The 17,111-nt window shown below is 30.7% G+C and overlaps 2 protein-coding genes and 1 pseudogene across 3 annotated transcripts; 2 read left to right on the plus strand and 1 right to left on the minus strand.

Annotated features, from left to right (window-relative positions):
* Window positions 1-3,149: 3,149 nt before the first annotated feature.
* Window positions 3,150-6,791, minus strand: LOC114371917 (annotated as a pseudogene).
* An 839-nt stretch (window positions 6,792-7,630) lies between these two features.
* On the plus strand, window positions 7,631-10,587 carry LOC114398823 (60S ribosomal protein L35a-1-like). Of its 2 annotated transcripts, XR_003663614.1 has the most exons (6): window positions 7,631-7,812; window positions 8,005-8,040; window positions 8,201-8,429; window positions 8,509-8,551; window positions 8,692-8,776; window positions 10,377-10,587. XR_003663614.1 is itself a non-coding variant. In XM_028360954.1 (5 exons), the coding sequence occupies exons 1-4, from the start codon at window positions 7,637-7,639 to the stop codon at window positions 8,548-8,550; spliced, it is 483 nt and encodes a 160-aa protein (XP_028216755.1). In that variant the 5' UTR covers window positions 7,631-7,636; the 3' UTR covers window position 8,551; window positions 10,377-10,587. The 2 variants fall into 2 exon arrangements, 1 of the variants encoding a protein (XP_028216755.1); XM_028360954.1 differs by lacking the exon at window positions 8,692-8,776.
* Window positions 10,588-13,577: 2,990 nt separating this feature from the next.
* LOC114398816 (probable sugar phosphate/phosphate translocator At3g11320) lies at window positions 13,578-16,969 on the plus strand. The gene is made up of 4 exons (XM_028360952.1): window positions 13,578-14,152; window positions 15,023-15,126; window positions 15,230-15,458; window positions 16,388-16,969. Exons 1-4 carry the CDS (start codon window positions 13,712-13,714, stop codon window positions 16,532-16,534), a joined length of 921 nt encoding a protein of 306 aa, XP_028216753.1. The 5' UTR covers window positions 13,578-13,711; the 3' UTR covers window positions 16,535-16,969.
* The last annotated feature ends 142 nt before the right edge of the window (window positions 16,970-17,111 follow it).

The following is a 17,111-nucleotide window of genomic DNA, read 5'->3' on the forward strand; positions in this document are numbered from 1 at the left end:
AAAAAAAAATCTATTTTTTGGCTTCACTTTTTTTTCAAAGCTCCTAAACAAAATATGTACTACCTACTTTATTGTTTTTTTTGTTGTCTGTATAAGTTTAGATGAAGCATCATGGTGACAATTTAAATAACAAAATATGTACAAAAAAAATTATTTAAGAGATAAAGATGATTGCCTAATTTCAGAAATAAAAATTGTTGCTGCATATTATAGATAAGAAATATTATATTCAAATACGTTCACCAAAATCTTCTTTCCTAAATTGAAATATGTTTCTACACACAAAACAAAAATATGTAAGATAAATGAGATATAGATTTATATAAGGAAAATTCATCGAGATAGGAAGTAAAAGAAAAAAAAAATAGCATGCTTTTGTAAGAAAAATAAGATATATATAAAGAAGATTCACTGAGAGAAGGAAGCAAAAGATGATGAAATTCAGTAGAGTAATTGTTAAAGGGTAATAATTTTGTTACCTCTTATCTCAATGCAATTCTCTCTCTCTCTCTCTCTCTCTATATATATATATATATATATAATCAAACATGAATATAAATAAAAGTGAGAGTCGTTACTAATAAGAAATTAAGTTCAGAAATGATACTAATGACAAATTAATAAGAGGAAGTGAGAAAGAATAACTCGATCACTTAACCTTTAGGTGATATATATTTGATAGGAAATTTTGTATTAGTAGAAATATTATAAAATTATTAGAAGTAAAATATATTTATAACATTATCAACAACTGGATTAGTAACAATTATAAATTGGCTTTATTTTTTTATCCAATTTTTTTATTTAAAAAGAAATCTTAAAAAGCACAAATAAGATCAGTTTACGTTACCAAAAGAAAAATATGATATTTACCACAAAGATTACGTTGAAAAAAAGTATATGATAAAGGATACTCACCAGGGTTATTTTTTTTCTTAATGAGGCACGATCCTTCTCAACAAATTTTATGGGAAAATATGTATATCGATCTTCCAACATTATAATAAGAAATCACTAAAATTAGAATAAAACAAATAAAATACTTACACCATTTAGCTCAAACAAATAAAATACTCCTCTGGTTCTTTAGTTTTTTTTTTGGTATTCGTATATTACCAAAAAAAAGCTCAAACTTACATAAAGATTTATTATGGGTTTATTATGGTTTTTTTTATATATATTCAGAAATAAGTTTTTTTTATAGAACATTCTCAAAGATGTTAGTAAATTAATGTCTCGTATATTATTTAAATTTTTTAGTTATTTATAAATTATTTTAAATTATAAATTAGTTACTTTCAGTAGCTTTAGTTATAAATGATTTTAAATTTATAAAATCCTTTATAAATATATTTAAAAATCTTTATATTATATATATATATATTAGATAAAAATTAGGAAATAAAAAATAACAAAACATTGCAGTGGTATAAATTTACATAGAATTAAAACACAAAATGATTTTACAATTAATTAATAAAAAAATAGATAAGGGTCTAAAAAAATCTGAGTTGAAACATAGTGTTATGTTATCCTTAAAGAGAAAAGACACACTACTATATTCGTAAATAAATATAATGAGCATCCAAGAATTTAAACCAAAGAATATCAATGTTGCAAAACTAATTTTTAATACCAATATGATTTTTAAGGAAAAGCAAATAACTTTTAATTTCGGAGGAAAGGTAAAACTGGTACGTATTTTTACTGCTTTGTGCGTTATGTTTCGTATGTATTTTTTAGCTGCCAGCACACTATTTAATTTACAGGCCTCCAGACAAAGATAGTAGCAAAATGACAACCTCAACGTGCAACAACGTAAAAAAAAAATAAAAAAATAAGCAAACCCAAACTCAAACAACCACTAAGGCACTGATATGCAAATACACTTGTAACGTTAAGGAAATAATAAAAGAGAACAATTAAATCTCTTTAAGGTGGAAAGGCTTATAAAGTTTAAAAAAATAAAAAAATTGACTCAGTAAAACTACAACTTCCTAAAAGATAGGAATGGAAGAAGATATAGGGGTGCTTTTGATTTTACGAAAAATCTAATCTAAAACCACATATATTTGATCTTTAAAAAACAAAGCTAATTAAGAAGTATATTTTTAACTTTAAAATTTAAATTATAATAAGAAAATATTTTCCAACAATATATATATATATATATATATTAAATTTATGAATTATTTAAAATTAACTTAATTTCTTATAATCATTTTAAATATATTTTAATTACATATTTATATAAAAATATTTTTTAATTATACTAATTTTAAATTCAAAGAGGTTGGTTAAAAATTTCATTATTCTTTTTCTTTTATTCTAAAAGACATTGGTGGATCAACATCTTATGTGATTCACAATTTGTTAGTTATTTATAATTATTTTAATTATAAATTAGTTACTTTAAAATATCTAGCTTTAATTATAAATTATTTTAAATTTAATTACATATTTATAATATATATTTTTAATTATAAAATCCTTGAACCTCACGTATTATTTGAAACTAATATCAAATTGATTGAATTAAATTAAAATTTCATAATTAAAATAATTAAATTAAAAAATAAGTTATGAAATGAAAGCTATGAAAATAAATTACTTAAGCTTTAAAAGGGTAATGAAAATGGTTTTAATTAGTTTACAGGCTGCGTGCCTATTTTAAAGGGGTTTCAAGTTTATATTTTAAATATGTGCATAAATTATTATTATTAATTTACATATATTCAATTTAATATATTAAAATTTATTTAAAAGTGGATATTTTAATAAAAAAAATTAAATTAATACTATATTATCTTTTTTTACTGCACTAATTTGTCTCTTGTTAATTTATTAGTTTTTCTATTTCTTTTTAATAAATATATAAAAAGATAATAATTATAAAAATATTAAATAGAATATTTTAAAAGTTCATATTTCTTAAAATAAGTTTTTAAAATTAAATTAATACTACATTATCTCTTATGTTATTAATTTTCTCTATTTTTATTTTATAAATATAAAATATAATAATTATAAAATAAATAAACCATTATTTTAAAAATTAATAATTTTCAGAGAGAGAGAGATTTGACTCTTTTGTAGCTCCAATTGCCAAAATGCTCTGGCATATTTACAAATCTAAAGCGGTTGTCTCATCTCATGACTCAATACCATTTACTATGTCATGATTCATGACTTATTTACATCGTCGTTGTTGTCTCTCGACGCTCACAAATGCAACCAGGATAAGGGTTTGCATAAAAGCTCTCTTCCAATTTGGGGTGTCGATTGACTTTTCTATTATGAGGACCTCCATTTTTATTTGCATGTATGCTCTTAACTTTCGATGAAAACTCGTCCCAAGAAATCAAACCATTGTCCAACTGATCAATCAGCCTCACAAACTTTTGCCTGTAACATATTAAGGTCCAATAATTAGAAAGAACCAAATTGGATCAGAATCAATTCCTAGAAAAAAAAGGTTATACATTGATAATGTAATCCAATCACAAATCATAATATAATAAATTTATTAACTTTTTTGTAAAATTAGTTTAAAAATAATATCAACCATAATTGTGATTAGATTAACAGTGTAAAATATTAAACTCATTAATTATACTAAAATGAAGCCTAATATGTTGTTTAGTAGAATCAATACTTGTCTGGGGTGATAGTTTTCCGAAACCCTTCAAATGCGCGATGACCTCGGGCTGCTTTGGCCATGTGCCCGTCATAGCTGTAGATAAAAACATCACTTTCTACTGCTATGAAGTAATCCAAAGCAGCAAGTTGATTTTGGTGACCCATAAAGGGTAGAAGCTCTTCTTTTGTGGCTAAAGTGGAGTGTGTGAGCAAATGACGATACTTGCTTTGGAGGGGTTTCATTGCATCTTTACCATAAATCATGCCTGCAGCTACATAAATTTTTGTGTCATGAGGATATCCTAGTGCTTCAAGGAACACAGCAACCTCTCTTGGAGTCATAGGGCAACTACCCCGTAAGCGCCTTGATTTGCCATCAATCTCTTTCACCTTCCAATGTTTCACTTTATATCTCATTTTCTTAAGCTCCACGGCTTCATCTTGGGTCAGGTTGTGGCTGCAACCTGTAAAAGCAAGCATGTCCTTTTCATATCTGCAATATCAACATATGCTTAATGTTAACTGGATATGTACAACGTCTAGGTGATAATATGTAACTATATATTGATTAATTAAAGTAATAAACCATATTAGAGGAATTACCTTAAATGGAGAGCAATGTAAGGGGTGTTGTTGTCTCTAAGTCTATTTACTAACTTCATTCCTAGCTCTTCAATTGGAACTGTGAATCTAAGTCCTTCATACATTGCACGACATCGTACCCTTTGGATTGGAGTAGCTAGACCATTATTGACTAAGCGAGAATCAGTATGGGTAAATTTGATCACTTTGTTTTTCTTCAATAATTGCAGCATCTCCCCTTCGTAATAACCGGCCTACATGTTTCAAAATGGTCACAAAATTTAGATTAAAAACTGAAATGGATACTTTGTAAGCGTGCTAGAAGTTTTTAAGTAGATAATGTGTAGTATTGCCTTGGACCAAGAAACTGGAGCCTTCAAAACTGGCTTAATTGCTGCAAATTCTGGTGGTAGGGATTCCATTATTTGAATATCATCTTTTAAAACTTCAATGAAGTTCTTCCAGTTAAAAATTTGCTTAAAATCACTGAGACAGTAAAATTAGAACAATACAAAAATCAGAGAGGTGCATATTTTTGACACAATACTCACGTAGATGACAATCCATACCTAGAATCTGTCCAAAAGGAATTATGGTCTAATGTAGGTAAAACCAAAGTGGCTTTCATAATTTTTGCAATAGCAACCATGTCACTTATCTGCAATAGCAACCATGTCACTTATCATAGGATTGAAGTAAACAAGGAATTTGAAAATAAATAAACATAAATAAAGATAAGCTCCAAAAGCAATTTATTAGCGTACTCCAGTTTTCATTTGATTTAATCCTCCATTGGCATGGACCATAAGGTAACCATTTGTGAAGTTCTCTTTCCCTGTAGAATATAAATTCTTCCTAGTTACAAAGATGACAGAGTGTGAATCACTTGCAATGAACTTAACTCAAATTTTAACAATAAAGAGCTTCGGGCTCACGTTTGTCACTCATTGATCGATCCATGCATTTGTGGTAGTTGTCACTGTTGGGATGCTTCCAAATTTCGAGAGTCTAACTAACATATATGAGGAAAACTAGCATCACAATTTAAATGTAGATGTAAATTATATTTATATTGATAAGGAGTGCTAGAGAGATACTCCTTTAAACATACTTTTATTTATGGATTAAAATTCATATAAAATTACAAATTTAGGAAACAGATTCATTAAATAAGATATGAGATAAAAAAAAGATTTTTAATAAATTTTAATCAATAAAAGAAAGTATATTTAAAAAAAATATGTTAGAGAATATGTTTTTCTAATATATTTCTTATATTATATTGTGAAGAAAAAAATATGAAGCAAAACAAACACACAAAATAATACCACCATGTGTCAGTCCATTATGATTATTTTGACGAACTTTTTGTAAGGTAACAAAGGATGAAAAGACAACTATAGAAGATAGAATCAATATAAGAAAGGGGAAAAAATAATGCATTTTTTTCGGATGAAAGTTTATCTATATTTTTTTATATTCCCTTATCTCCTGCCAAAACAAAACCTTTAGTATTAAACCATATTAAATAAATAGAATATATACACTTCACTTACACTAAATATTAGGCATGTAACCACCACTAAATATTATTTATTTTTCAAAACTTTTCTTAGTTAAGAAATTGACAACACAGATAATTATTTCTAAAAAAAAGTCAGATGAAACGCACACTGAAATTCCCCTAAAAAAAGTTATATATTTTTTTCAATGAGAAACAATGTAGTAGTAAAAAAACAAGTAAAATTCTACACGACTGAATACAAGAATCTAAGATTAAATTTGCATTCAACTTTCTTCCTCTGGAAGTTTAATATTTGTATTGATGTATATGTATTCTTGAGTTATGTTAATGAACAATTTATTAAATGATTGAAAAGACCAAAAATATAATTGTAATAATTATGAGATTACATGTGAGATTTATGAGAGAAGATGGATTTTGTATAATTATAACTTTCAATGGATAATAAACAGAAGAAGAAAAAAGTGTAATGGTAAACATTAAGAAACCAAGCAACTAAAGATCCTAGATAACCAAGAAAAAACAAACAAACAACACTATACATGATCGGCAAACTTTCAATAAAACCAACTAAAACAATACCCATTATATCCATTTCATGGTTATAAGATGTTAGAGGCAATGAAAGGAGAACGTAAAAACAAAAAGCTTTTGCCGGCGACTTGTATAAAATTCATGAAAAAGAAAACACAATAAAAAAAATGGGATAAAATATCACGTAGGACAAATTGTTGTATACCGGAGAATTGTTCGGTGAAGGTACGTAATGTTTCACCAAGTTTGCATGTATTTCAGGATCCAAGGTAAGTTGGTCAGAAAACATATTCAACAACACAAACTTGGTAAGCACACACATAAAAACCAAAACCATTAAGCCCAAGAACATGTGGCGTCCAAGCTTGAGCCTGAAAAGTTTTTGCCAATGTCGTATTTTACGTCGCGTGGAGGACATGCCTCTCATGCTAGAAGACATCAACCCATATCGTTGTTCTGTGCCATCTAATAGACCCCTCCTTGCCTTGAACATGGTGCACAGGATAATTGTTGATTAAGAGCCACGCTTGGCAAAAAGATGATGATAAGATGGTATTATTATTAGAGAGATTAATGTCAAGGAATTAACAAAGGGAGTGTGAGGTCATGAGAAACAAAACAACCATGCATAGGTCGAAGGTTGGACTTGTGGGGTGGACTTTGCTTTCTTCATTTGTCTTTGGTGAGGCTTTTGTATGGTTGAATGATTATTCCACATGTCATGGGACCGAAAAATGAGGCGATACACTCTCTATTTTAGATGTTTTTAGTTTGTGTGCTATATCGAGTTTAATAAAACTAATTTCATATGCTATAGCCTATGTGTGGCAAACTATTTCATCTATGTGCATTAGTTTGACAACAACACACTATTAACATAACCCAATTTTTTTAAACGAAGAAAAAGATTTTTTTTTTTTTTTTTTTACATTTATACTACATTTCTTGTTCTTGACTTGTGTCATATGGAAATGTTTTGTTCTAATTAAGTAAATTATATGTTCCTTTAAAAAGAAAAATGGTTAGGTTGATGTAATTTAGTGGCTTATATCTTTTCTTGCACTACTCTCTAGACTCTAGCTATTCTGTATATCTCTCTCCATTTTTATTTTATTTTAATGTTTTCACCATCTCTCTTCTTTTGTTTATTCTCTCTCTTAAATAATACATAAAATTATTCCTAAAATTACGAGTAACGATAATTTAATTTATGGAAATATAAAAATATATTTTTAGTTCTTAAAATTAGAATGATAATTTTAATAAAAAATTAAAATAAATGAAGACTAAAAAAAAAGATAAATACAAAAGACAAAACATAAAAAAGAAAGCAAAAACGCCGTGGCAAGAAGCCCAATGGAATGGGCCTTGCAGAAAAACCCTAGCTGGCCCGCTCCGTTTGACTCTGTCTATAAGAATCCCGAAACTGATATTACTACTCCTTCCGCCGAGCTTAGTAGAAGAGAAAAGGAGGAGCAGGAGGCATCACCGTTACCAAACATGGTGAAAGGGCGCCAAGGAGAGCGTGTTAGGTTTGCGATTTAACTCTCTCTCTCTCTCTCTCTCGTTGTTTATAGCATCGTTTTTAAGCCTTCGATCTGTGGTTTTATTGGCTCCTTATAATAGTTTAACTTTCACAAAGTTTAGAAGTTGTTAGCATGATATTCGTGATGCACATTTCATGAATATTTGTTAATGTTATCGTTGTTTTTGTTGTTTACCAGACTTTACGTCAGGGGTTCAATACTTGGATACAAGAGGTGAGCTTTTTCTTAATTTAAAGGTTTGCTGGAGTATTATTAATAACATTATTAGGCTTATCGATTTTCTCATAATAATTTCAATCTGTGCCGTGTAATGGATATTGATATTGTAGTGAGGCTTTATTTGTGCTAAGAAATTGATGATGGTGTTGTTCAGGTCCAAGTCAAATCAATACCCAAACACCTCATTAATCCAGATTGAGAATGTAAACACTAAGGAAGAAGTTGCGTGGTACTGTGGGAAGCGTATGGCTTACATTTACAAAGCCAAGGTAAAGAAGGACGGAAGCCACTATCGCTGCATTTGGGGTAAGGTCACCAGGCCTCATGGTAACAGTGGTATAGTTCGTGCTAAGTTCAAGTCCAATCTGCCGCCCAGATCAATGGTAATTTTTTTACTCTAAATTGGTCTCTGTTTTTGGCATTTTTTGTGGTTTCTGACTGTCAGTGTTGTTGCATCTGCAGGGAGCAAGGGTTAGAGTCTTCATGTATCCAAGCAATATATGAGGTAATGTTACCGTTTTGTTGATATTTTAAGTTTTCTTATGCATTATCATTTGTTGCCTCAGTTATGTGTCTTTGAAATTGAGACCTCTGTTCTTGCCAACTGTACCAGTGTACTATTACTAATTTGATTCTGAAACTCAGTGATATGAATGGAATAATCAATGAAAATAAAAGTATTATACTTCAGTTATGATGGGGCCGTGGTAGAAAGTGATGAATAATGCAGGTACTTCAGATGACATGTCTAGTGTTGTTCTCTTGGTGCAGCTAAGTTGTTGCTCATGTCAATGTGCAATTACAAATTGGCTGTTTTTTATGCAAATAGAGCTTGTGCAATCAAATGTGTGTACCTATCTTGAAAATTTTATATTTTTAAAAAAGATATGGAATTCTAAGATAAAACCTATTTGATAGGTTTGTAGATGAAACTAAGAATTCAATTGCAAAGGTTTTTGCAATTATGGGAACCCCACTCCTTCATTGAATTCTTGTGGACCTTTCCTAGCATTACTTCATGCTAGGTGCTTTTGTAGTTGATGGTATCATTGTATCATTATCATACTTCATTCTTTTTCCCTTCCCTTTGTCAAACTCCATTGTATTGTCTGCATTTTATCTGTCCTATTTCCTTAATTCAAGAAATGAAATTGATGACTTGAACACTTTCTTAAATAAATTGCACAAAGTTCTTCTTGGGAATCTTTACAAAATCAGTTCCCAGGATTTTATCTGTGCGGATAGCACGTGAAAAACCTTTCTGCTTGAGCCTTCTCCTTTATCCATGGAGATATGCTCCAATGTAATTGGCTTACAGTTACATTCATTTTTGGAAAAAATTATTATTTTGTTGATGGCTTGCTGTTTTTGCCCCAAATAAGGTATAGCATTTAATAATAGCTTTGCTTGTATTCACATTGCCTCACAATTGATTATTATATCGCTACCTTGTCTTATTTGGTGACAATACTACTTCCTTCGTCAAAATCTCTGTTGTATTGGGTATGTTCTGTCTGTCCTGTTTCCTTATTTTTAGAAATAAAGTTTTGATGACTTGAACACTTCATTGTTAAAAAATCGCATACAGATCTTCGTAGGAACCTAATTTTACAAAATCAGTTCCCAGGATTTTATTTGTGCGGATAGCAAGTGAAAAACCTTTCTGCTTGAGCCCTCTCCTTTATCCATGGAGATATGCTCCAATGTAATTGGTTTACAGCTTCATCCATTTTCGGAAAAAATGATTGATATTGTGCTTTGATTTTGCTGTTTTTGTGCATAATAGGGCATAGAAAGCATTACTAATGGTAGCTTTCTCATTGCTTGAGATTGTTTTTATTTTATTTATCATAGTTAGCTTGTTGATTCTTAATGAATAGCATATGATTGTACCTTGAATATTGATATCCCCCAATCAAATAATCTTGTGATTTTATTAACCGTCCATTTCCTCCATTTTTGTTGATTGAAACCTGTTACATTTTTTTTAATGGATTGTGATTGGCCTACGTAAGTTTGTTAATTAATATTCTATTCAATCGTAATGACAACGCAGTTCAGTTTATGCTTTTAAGAAACAGTAAAAAAAAATCTAAAAGTAAATGTTGATTTTAAGGTAAAGATTTAAAAATACCATTGAGATAATTGGGCGGGACATCCGGTGTTTTGTTGGATTGAAATTTATTCAAAATATACCAATTTTTTTCCAGCTTGTGTTTCTTATTAGTGCTATTAGTGACTTGAGAGTATCTAATGTATTATAATGATGCCCTTATTTTATTCTATATGATCTAATTGACCTTGAAATTGCTTGTTGGTTATCTTTGCAGGTTCTCAGGACTCGTGAGTCGTGGAGCTTGTTTTGTCAGGGTATTTGATAGGAATTTATATTATGTTTTTCTTTTTTGGTAGCTCTCGAGCAGGGTAGTATCCTTGTTTAGGATGAAGAGAATGTACCGCATGTTTTTTCTTTATTCTCACTGCCATGGTTATTAGGGAGGATTATGAGTCTCAATTTCATTAACGGATTTTTTTTCCTTACTTTACCGTCCCCTTAAAATTGAAATTGAAGAACTCGAGCTCGTAGTTCTCAGGAAAAATTGGATACAAAATTGAGCTTTTCATCTACAACTTTAAGGAAATGGCAATTGGATTAATTATTATAGGAATTGGAATGAAGTTTAAGGGATTAGATTGCGATCTCCCCAAAAAAGTCAATGGTGAATGGTATATATTAAGATTGCTAATAAAAATTTGTGATGAGCATTTCTCTCAGGATGCTGTAGAGTGAACTGCAAACACTGCCATGTGGCATTGCTAGTGTTGAGCATAGAGCGTGTTTTGAAGTTATGTACAATAGGCCTGCAATTTTTTTCTTCTTTTCAAATTGATAGCAACATGGTGAGACATTTTCATAAAATCTCTCACTGGTATCTTATTTTGTCGGCAACGGTGTTTCTGTGACATTGAACGTATCAACAATCGCTATAATACGAAAGCGACAGCCACGTGAATAATAATGAGATTAAAGTGGAATAAACTTGTCGAATTTGCATTTTCTAAGTCTCGGTGAAATTACTAGCGTTTATACTGAGTAGTTGCACTCAACTCATGCAGTCTATTTTTTAGTTTTGAGTTGATATGCAGTCTATTAACTTTTACCAAATTATAGAAAACAAAATATAGCCTTAACTGTTCATATTTGTATTCAGTCTATTTAACTATGGTATGTTAAGCGGTGTAGTAAATTGTTGAGTATGGAAATTTGATATATCATTTTCTACTTTTACAGAACATTAGTTGGATGCAAAAGTTGTAGATATTTTATGGTAACGTTTCCTTAGTATATTAAAGGCGTTGAGAAAAAAAGTTGATGCCTACTACGTACCTTTCTTAATTCTAATCAGTGAAATGTCCAAGTTTTTCACCAAGTGGAAGAAAAGACAATCAAATAATATGATAATGAGAGAGTATAAATAAAGATAGGGGAAGGGAAAAAAGATGTTACTAATTAATGAAAAAAAATTTGAAGAGACAAATAATATTTTTCTATATGGATAGGAAGACCTCTTAATAGAAAATATATTAAATATTTCCGACAATATTATTTATTATGTACTTAATTATTTTTTTAAGATATTAATAAAAAAAACAAAAATATATGGCTTAGTACCTAAAATGAGAGGTTTACATTTACTCACTTGTAAATTTCCATGTTAACAACAGTACCCCCAAATATTTAATATAATTTTGAACTAAGTCATCATTCAAATCCATAATTAATTAGGTGATAATTGAAAACTCACGATACCCTTTTTTTTAGGTGTATGTGCATTTCATCCCCACAAAAAAGAATTAAAAAAATCACGTGAGTAATAAGGAATGGGAGAAAACCTGACTTTGGTTAAGAAATTAATTTCCTGGACCATGTGACCAAATGAAATAGCACACGTATATTAGCAACAATTTATGCAAACCTCTGTTGACTTGTTCTCAATTGTTTGATGAGTAGAAACTTTAAAAAAAAAAAAAATACTGAAGATTTTAGATAATTTAGTCTATTTATTTGGACTCACTGTTTTATATATATAATCTTAGATCTTTGATTTGGTGTGATCGCGGATGAAACACAGCACATGCCTTCTGACCCTCTTCCACTCACTGCATTCAATACTATAGTCCTAATTAACTTTGACTTTGCCTGCATTGTACTCTTTAATCTTTATTATTGTACACACTTTCATCTCATCTCTAAACAAGTGCAGTGCTTTAGGTATCTTTGCATTACTCGTTCACCTTCAATTCCATGAAGAAACAAAAATTGGACCTAACAATAACCTAACACTGCTTTGACTACGTAAATGTGTATCGCTTCAAAGGAGAACGTAAGTCGATGGGTGGGGGGAAGCAAGACACGGTCTTACCTATGGTTTGGAGTTTTCCCACTTCAGAATCCAATGAAAGAAAAAAACAAATAATAATTAGGAAAATATGTAACAAATACTCAACTTCTTTTTTCTTTATTAGATGATTCACATCACTTATTATATTCATTAAGAAGTTATTAATCTAGAAAATTGATTCACTCATTTAAGATCAGATTGGTTCACTTTCATTTGATAAGTTAATATAATAACTGTAAGTTGACAAGGAATTGGATAGACTTCTAATAAATACTTATAAGTTAATAAAATAAAATAAAAACTATAAAACTAAAATGAATCAATTTTTTTATAAATTAATTTTAATTTTTGAGAAAGTTTGATTCATTTTACATTCTTTATTTTTTAATTAGTTTTTGTTCTATTCAAATTAATTCTACATGAATTCAATTTTCATATGCAGTCTGTCATTTACACATTCTCTTAGTCTTATCCTCTATTTTTTTATTTTTCTTTCACGCGCATAGAATGGTAAGTTGGTGTCAGGTTAGGGTCCCACAGAAACTTGTTCCAGAGTCAGACCCTTCCAATTTTCTGCACAAATTGCGCCACCCCAAACCCCAAAACATGTTTAATATTCATAAAAGAAGGTAGAAAACGACGGTGCATATAACATTATCAACGATGATAAAACTTACCATACTACAATCCAGTTACAAGTTAACGAGTTATGGGAGCTCCCCGGACCTCAGTTTTAAAGGGGCTTTAGGTATCTTCTTTTGTCCAATAATATAAATTTTGGAAATGATTATTTATATTTATTTGGTTGGTTATAAATATTTTTAAAAGTGTTTATACATATTTTCTAATAATAAAATTATTTATTTATTATATTTAATAAGAATTTTATTTTTTTTTATATAATTGCATTAAATATGTCAACGTTAAACTCACATTTTCAATTGCATTTTTTTCTAACTATGAGAAGTTAAATTGATAATAATTATAAAATCTGTTTATTATCAATTTATATATATATATATATGTATAATTAATCTAAACATATTTTTAGAATAACTATTATAAAATAAAAAAAATGATAATATATGTCAATTTATAAATGTATAAGAGTGTGAATTAGAATGATTTAGTTTCCCGTTTAATATTTAATTTCCTTGAGGGCGTTAAAAAGAAAGCGCAGAGAAAGGTGTTGTTCTCAGATCCATCCATCAGTGGTGGGCGATGTTGTTGTTCTCAGATCCAGACTGAGGGGGTGAAGGAAAATGAAGTCGTCGAGGCGTCTGTTGAGGATCGGGCTTGTGTCGGCGTGGTACTCGTCGAACATTGGGGTGCTGCTCCTGAACAAGTACCTCCTTAGCAACTATGGCTTCAAGTACCCTATCTTCCTCACCATGTGTCACATGACCGCTTGCTCCCTCTTCAGCTACGTCGCCATCGCCTGGCTCAAGATGGTCCCCATGCAGACCATCCGCTCCCGCCTCCAGTTCCTCAAGATCGCCGCCCTCAGCCTCATCTTCTGCTTCTCCGTCGTCTTCGGCAACGTCTCTCTCCGCTACCTCCCCGTCTCTTTTAACCAGGCCGTCGGCGCCACCACTCCCTTCTTCACCGCCGTTTTCGCTTACGTCATGACCTTCAAGCGCGAGGCCTGGCTCACCTATCTCACCCTCGTCCCCGTCGTCACCGGCGTCGTCATTGCCAGCGGGGTATTCTTCCCAATCTTGCTTATTTGCAATTTTCTTTCTTGTGGCGCTTTGTTTTAATTTTCAAGAAATTACGATAATTTTGTATTATCTTTTCTTTTTCTTTTTCTTATTGGCTAATTGAGGGAGAAAATAATAATAAAAATGATTATTTCTTTATAATTACAATTCTAGCACCACCGACACTTACATACAAGCCTTCAAAGGCTTCTTAAGACATGTTCCACTTGTTATTAATGATGAAAATATCTTGTTGAAGTCATCCTTATCCAATTACAGTATTTTATAATAACTATTTTAAAAGTCTTGTCTATTGACTGTTTAAAAGCTTGGATACTATTTACTCTGTTATTTATGAGTTTGAGTTTTTGGTTGGTGTCACTTGCTTGTACAATCATAAAATGTTGTGACTTTTAGTTTAATATTTTGTTTTCAATTCAGTGGCATGTAGGGTTATGCTTATGCAGCTCCTATTGGAAATGTTTTTACTTTTAAGTAAAGTGGTGTATTGCTCGGATGGTACACAAGAACTCTCTCCTATGTGATATTCACCAATAACGTATTCCGGTTACAGATAGAGGAACTTCTTTAGTTTATGTTGTGTAGCATTCTTGGTTTTCAGCATACTTGTTTGGTGTCCCCAGTTCGATGATCGATTTGTTTATAAAAAAACTAGGAATTTTTGTCATGAATGTAGATGTTTTAGTTGCTGCTGAATCAAATTCAACTGTGCAGCCAGAGAGACAGCTTAAGCAGAGCTAGATCTTTTTCTCCTTTTTTATGTATTATTATTCGAGTGATATTGATCAGTAAAACACAAAAATAATATATGGCTTCTGATGTATTTGTTCTTCTTTTGTTTATTGCTTATAGGGTGAGCCGAGCTTCCATTTATTTGGGTTCATAGTATGCATTGCAGCTACTGCCGCACGTGCCTTAAAATCCGTGTTACAAGGAATTTTGCTTTCTTCTGAAGGGTATGTATAAGGAACATGCTATTTACCTCATTGCTTTTGCTTTCTTCTGTTGTTGGATTATATATATTAAATAGCTACTGATATCCTTCTTGTCGTGTATCAGAGAGAAGTTGAATTCTATGAACCTTCTTCTTTACATGGCTCCAATTGCTGTTGTTTTCCTTCTTCCTGCTACACTTATAATGGAAGAAAACGTGGTTGGCATTACATTGGCTCTTGCCAGAGATGATGTGAAGATCATTTGGTATCTGCTATTTAATTCAGCACTTGCTTATTTTGTCAACCTGACCAATTTTTTGGTCACCAAACATACCAGTGCTCTTACCCTTCAGGTATGCCTTACCTATTCATATAGGCACATATGTCCTTGTTTTTTAAAATTTAATATTTTACTCAAAAGAACATATCTTTTGTATTTTTAGTTGATACATCAAAATTTTGTGCTTGTCATACACAAGTTCATTGTCAATTCACAGATATTCAGTATGTTATTGTTTATTCTAATTCTTGTTTTATTTTTTTATTTGTTCACTTTCATATGTCCTTTAGTGCTGTCATTTTCGCGTCGTTGTGATTTATCTTGGTGTCTTATTATTGTTATTTTTTCAATTCTTTTTAAATAAATTTTTTTGGAAGCAAATCTACCTATCACAAGAGTTTCTAGATTCTCTAGTAATAGACTTTCTCAAAATTCTCGAGTACTTAGTTTTCCAGTTTCTATTTCATAAGTAATTCAAACCTCTTGGAAAAAGGAATTCATGGATTACTGCTAAATATTTTATGTTGTATCTCTAAAACTAGTGCTGGGGCAGTATTTTTAAATACTTCTGTTGCTACTGACAGACAGTTCATAAGGATCTAGTGCTAATGGTGCCAAATTATTTCGTGAAATTCTCTGTAAATTTTTATTTTTTGACTTAGAGTTGCTATCTGTGTTCACTGTTTAGTGACATTTCAGCTGGTATTGATTAAGTTCATTAGATTTCTGGGCCAAGTTGATTGATTAATAGATATATAGTTATTGAAGAACTGTCGGAGTTATTATTTGGAGGTGTTGTAGATTTAAAAAATATTTTCTAGGCTTTTTCTTTTAAAGGGTGTGTAAATTGTCACAATATGTGTGATTCAAATGACGATAAGTAAACAAATCAGTGGCAAGATGTACGCTTTACCTGTAATCCAGTATTTGATATTGGCTTAAAAATTATGTTAAGTTCATGCTTTGACAACTAATCTAAGAGTTGGTTCTTTACACTTGCAGGTGCTTGGGAATGCTAAAGGGGCCGTAGCAGTAGTAGTTTCAATTCTGATATTTAGAAACCCAGTGTCAGTCACTGGAATGATGGGTTATTCACTCACAGTCCTCGGAGTTGTACTTTATAGTCAAGCCAAAAAGCGAAGCAAGTGATACTGATGCTGTCTGTCATTCATGATTCTGTGGAAATCAGCAGTGAATTCCCTATATTTGTTTTCATTCCTGTGCGGACAAACTCAAGATTCCATGAGGCAAATTTGTTAGCATGATTGTGATCAGAATGTTTCAGACTCTACAATTTTTTGGCCCTACATGGAAAAACGGGTTTCCCATTGTATTAGTACCTGTGCAGAAATAGCCCACAGTACAAAGTTTCAATAAGTGACTGATCTCTCTACTATACCCATGTTGGCATATAATCGAGGAATGTCTTTTTGTCATTTATTCTTTGAAGAAAGAGTTGTAGAAGGACCTCTACTCATTTGTTGTTTACATTGCTTACATTTGTTTATTGATGATAAAATTTGTATCTGGGATGCGCCAACAACATCATACACACGAATTAATAGATTGATCTTCTCCACCTAATTCTCATCCTTCTTAGTTTTGAGTCTTATCCATCAAAACTGATTTTAAAACGCAGAATTATTAAACTTAAAAGATACTATTGAACTTATTCTTTTCCTCTTTTGTCCTCTTATCAGGGAATAGTATTGAAATGCATAAACAC

This window comes from Glycine soja, chromosome 2, assembly GCF_004193775.1.
Source record: "Glycine soja cultivar W05 chromosome 2, ASM419377v2, whole genome shotgun sequence".
NCBI lineage: Eukaryota > Viridiplantae > Streptophyta > Magnoliopsida > Fabales > Fabaceae > Glycine > Glycine soja.

Bases quoted from the DNA above. Each gene is read 5' to 3' on its own strand.
- LOC114398823 (XM_028360954.1), top strand. From the start codon at position 7,637: ATGGAATGGGCCTTGCAGAAAAACCCTAGCTGGCCCGCTCCGTTTGAC. The intron at 7,813-8,004 runs GTTTGCGATTTA...GTTGTTTACCAG, and splicing joins CGCCAAGGAGAGCGTGTTAG to ACTTTACGTCAGGGGTTCAA. The intron at 8,430-8,508 runs GTAATTTTTTTA...TTGCATCTGCAG, and splicing joins ATCTGCCGCCCAGATCAATG to GGAGCAAGGGTTAGAGTCTT.
- LOC114398816 (XM_028360952.1), top strand. From the start codon at position 13,712: ATGAAGTCGTCGAGGCGTCTGTTGAGGATCGGGCTTGTGTCGGCGTGG. The intron at 14,153-15,022 runs GTATTCTTCCCA...TATTGCTTATAG, and splicing joins GCGTCGTCATTGCCAGCGGG to GGTGAGCCGAGCTTCCATTT. The intron at 15,127-15,229 runs GTATGTATAAGG...GTCGTGTATCAG, and splicing joins ATTTTGCTTTCTTCTGAAGG to AGAGAAGTTGAATTCTATGA.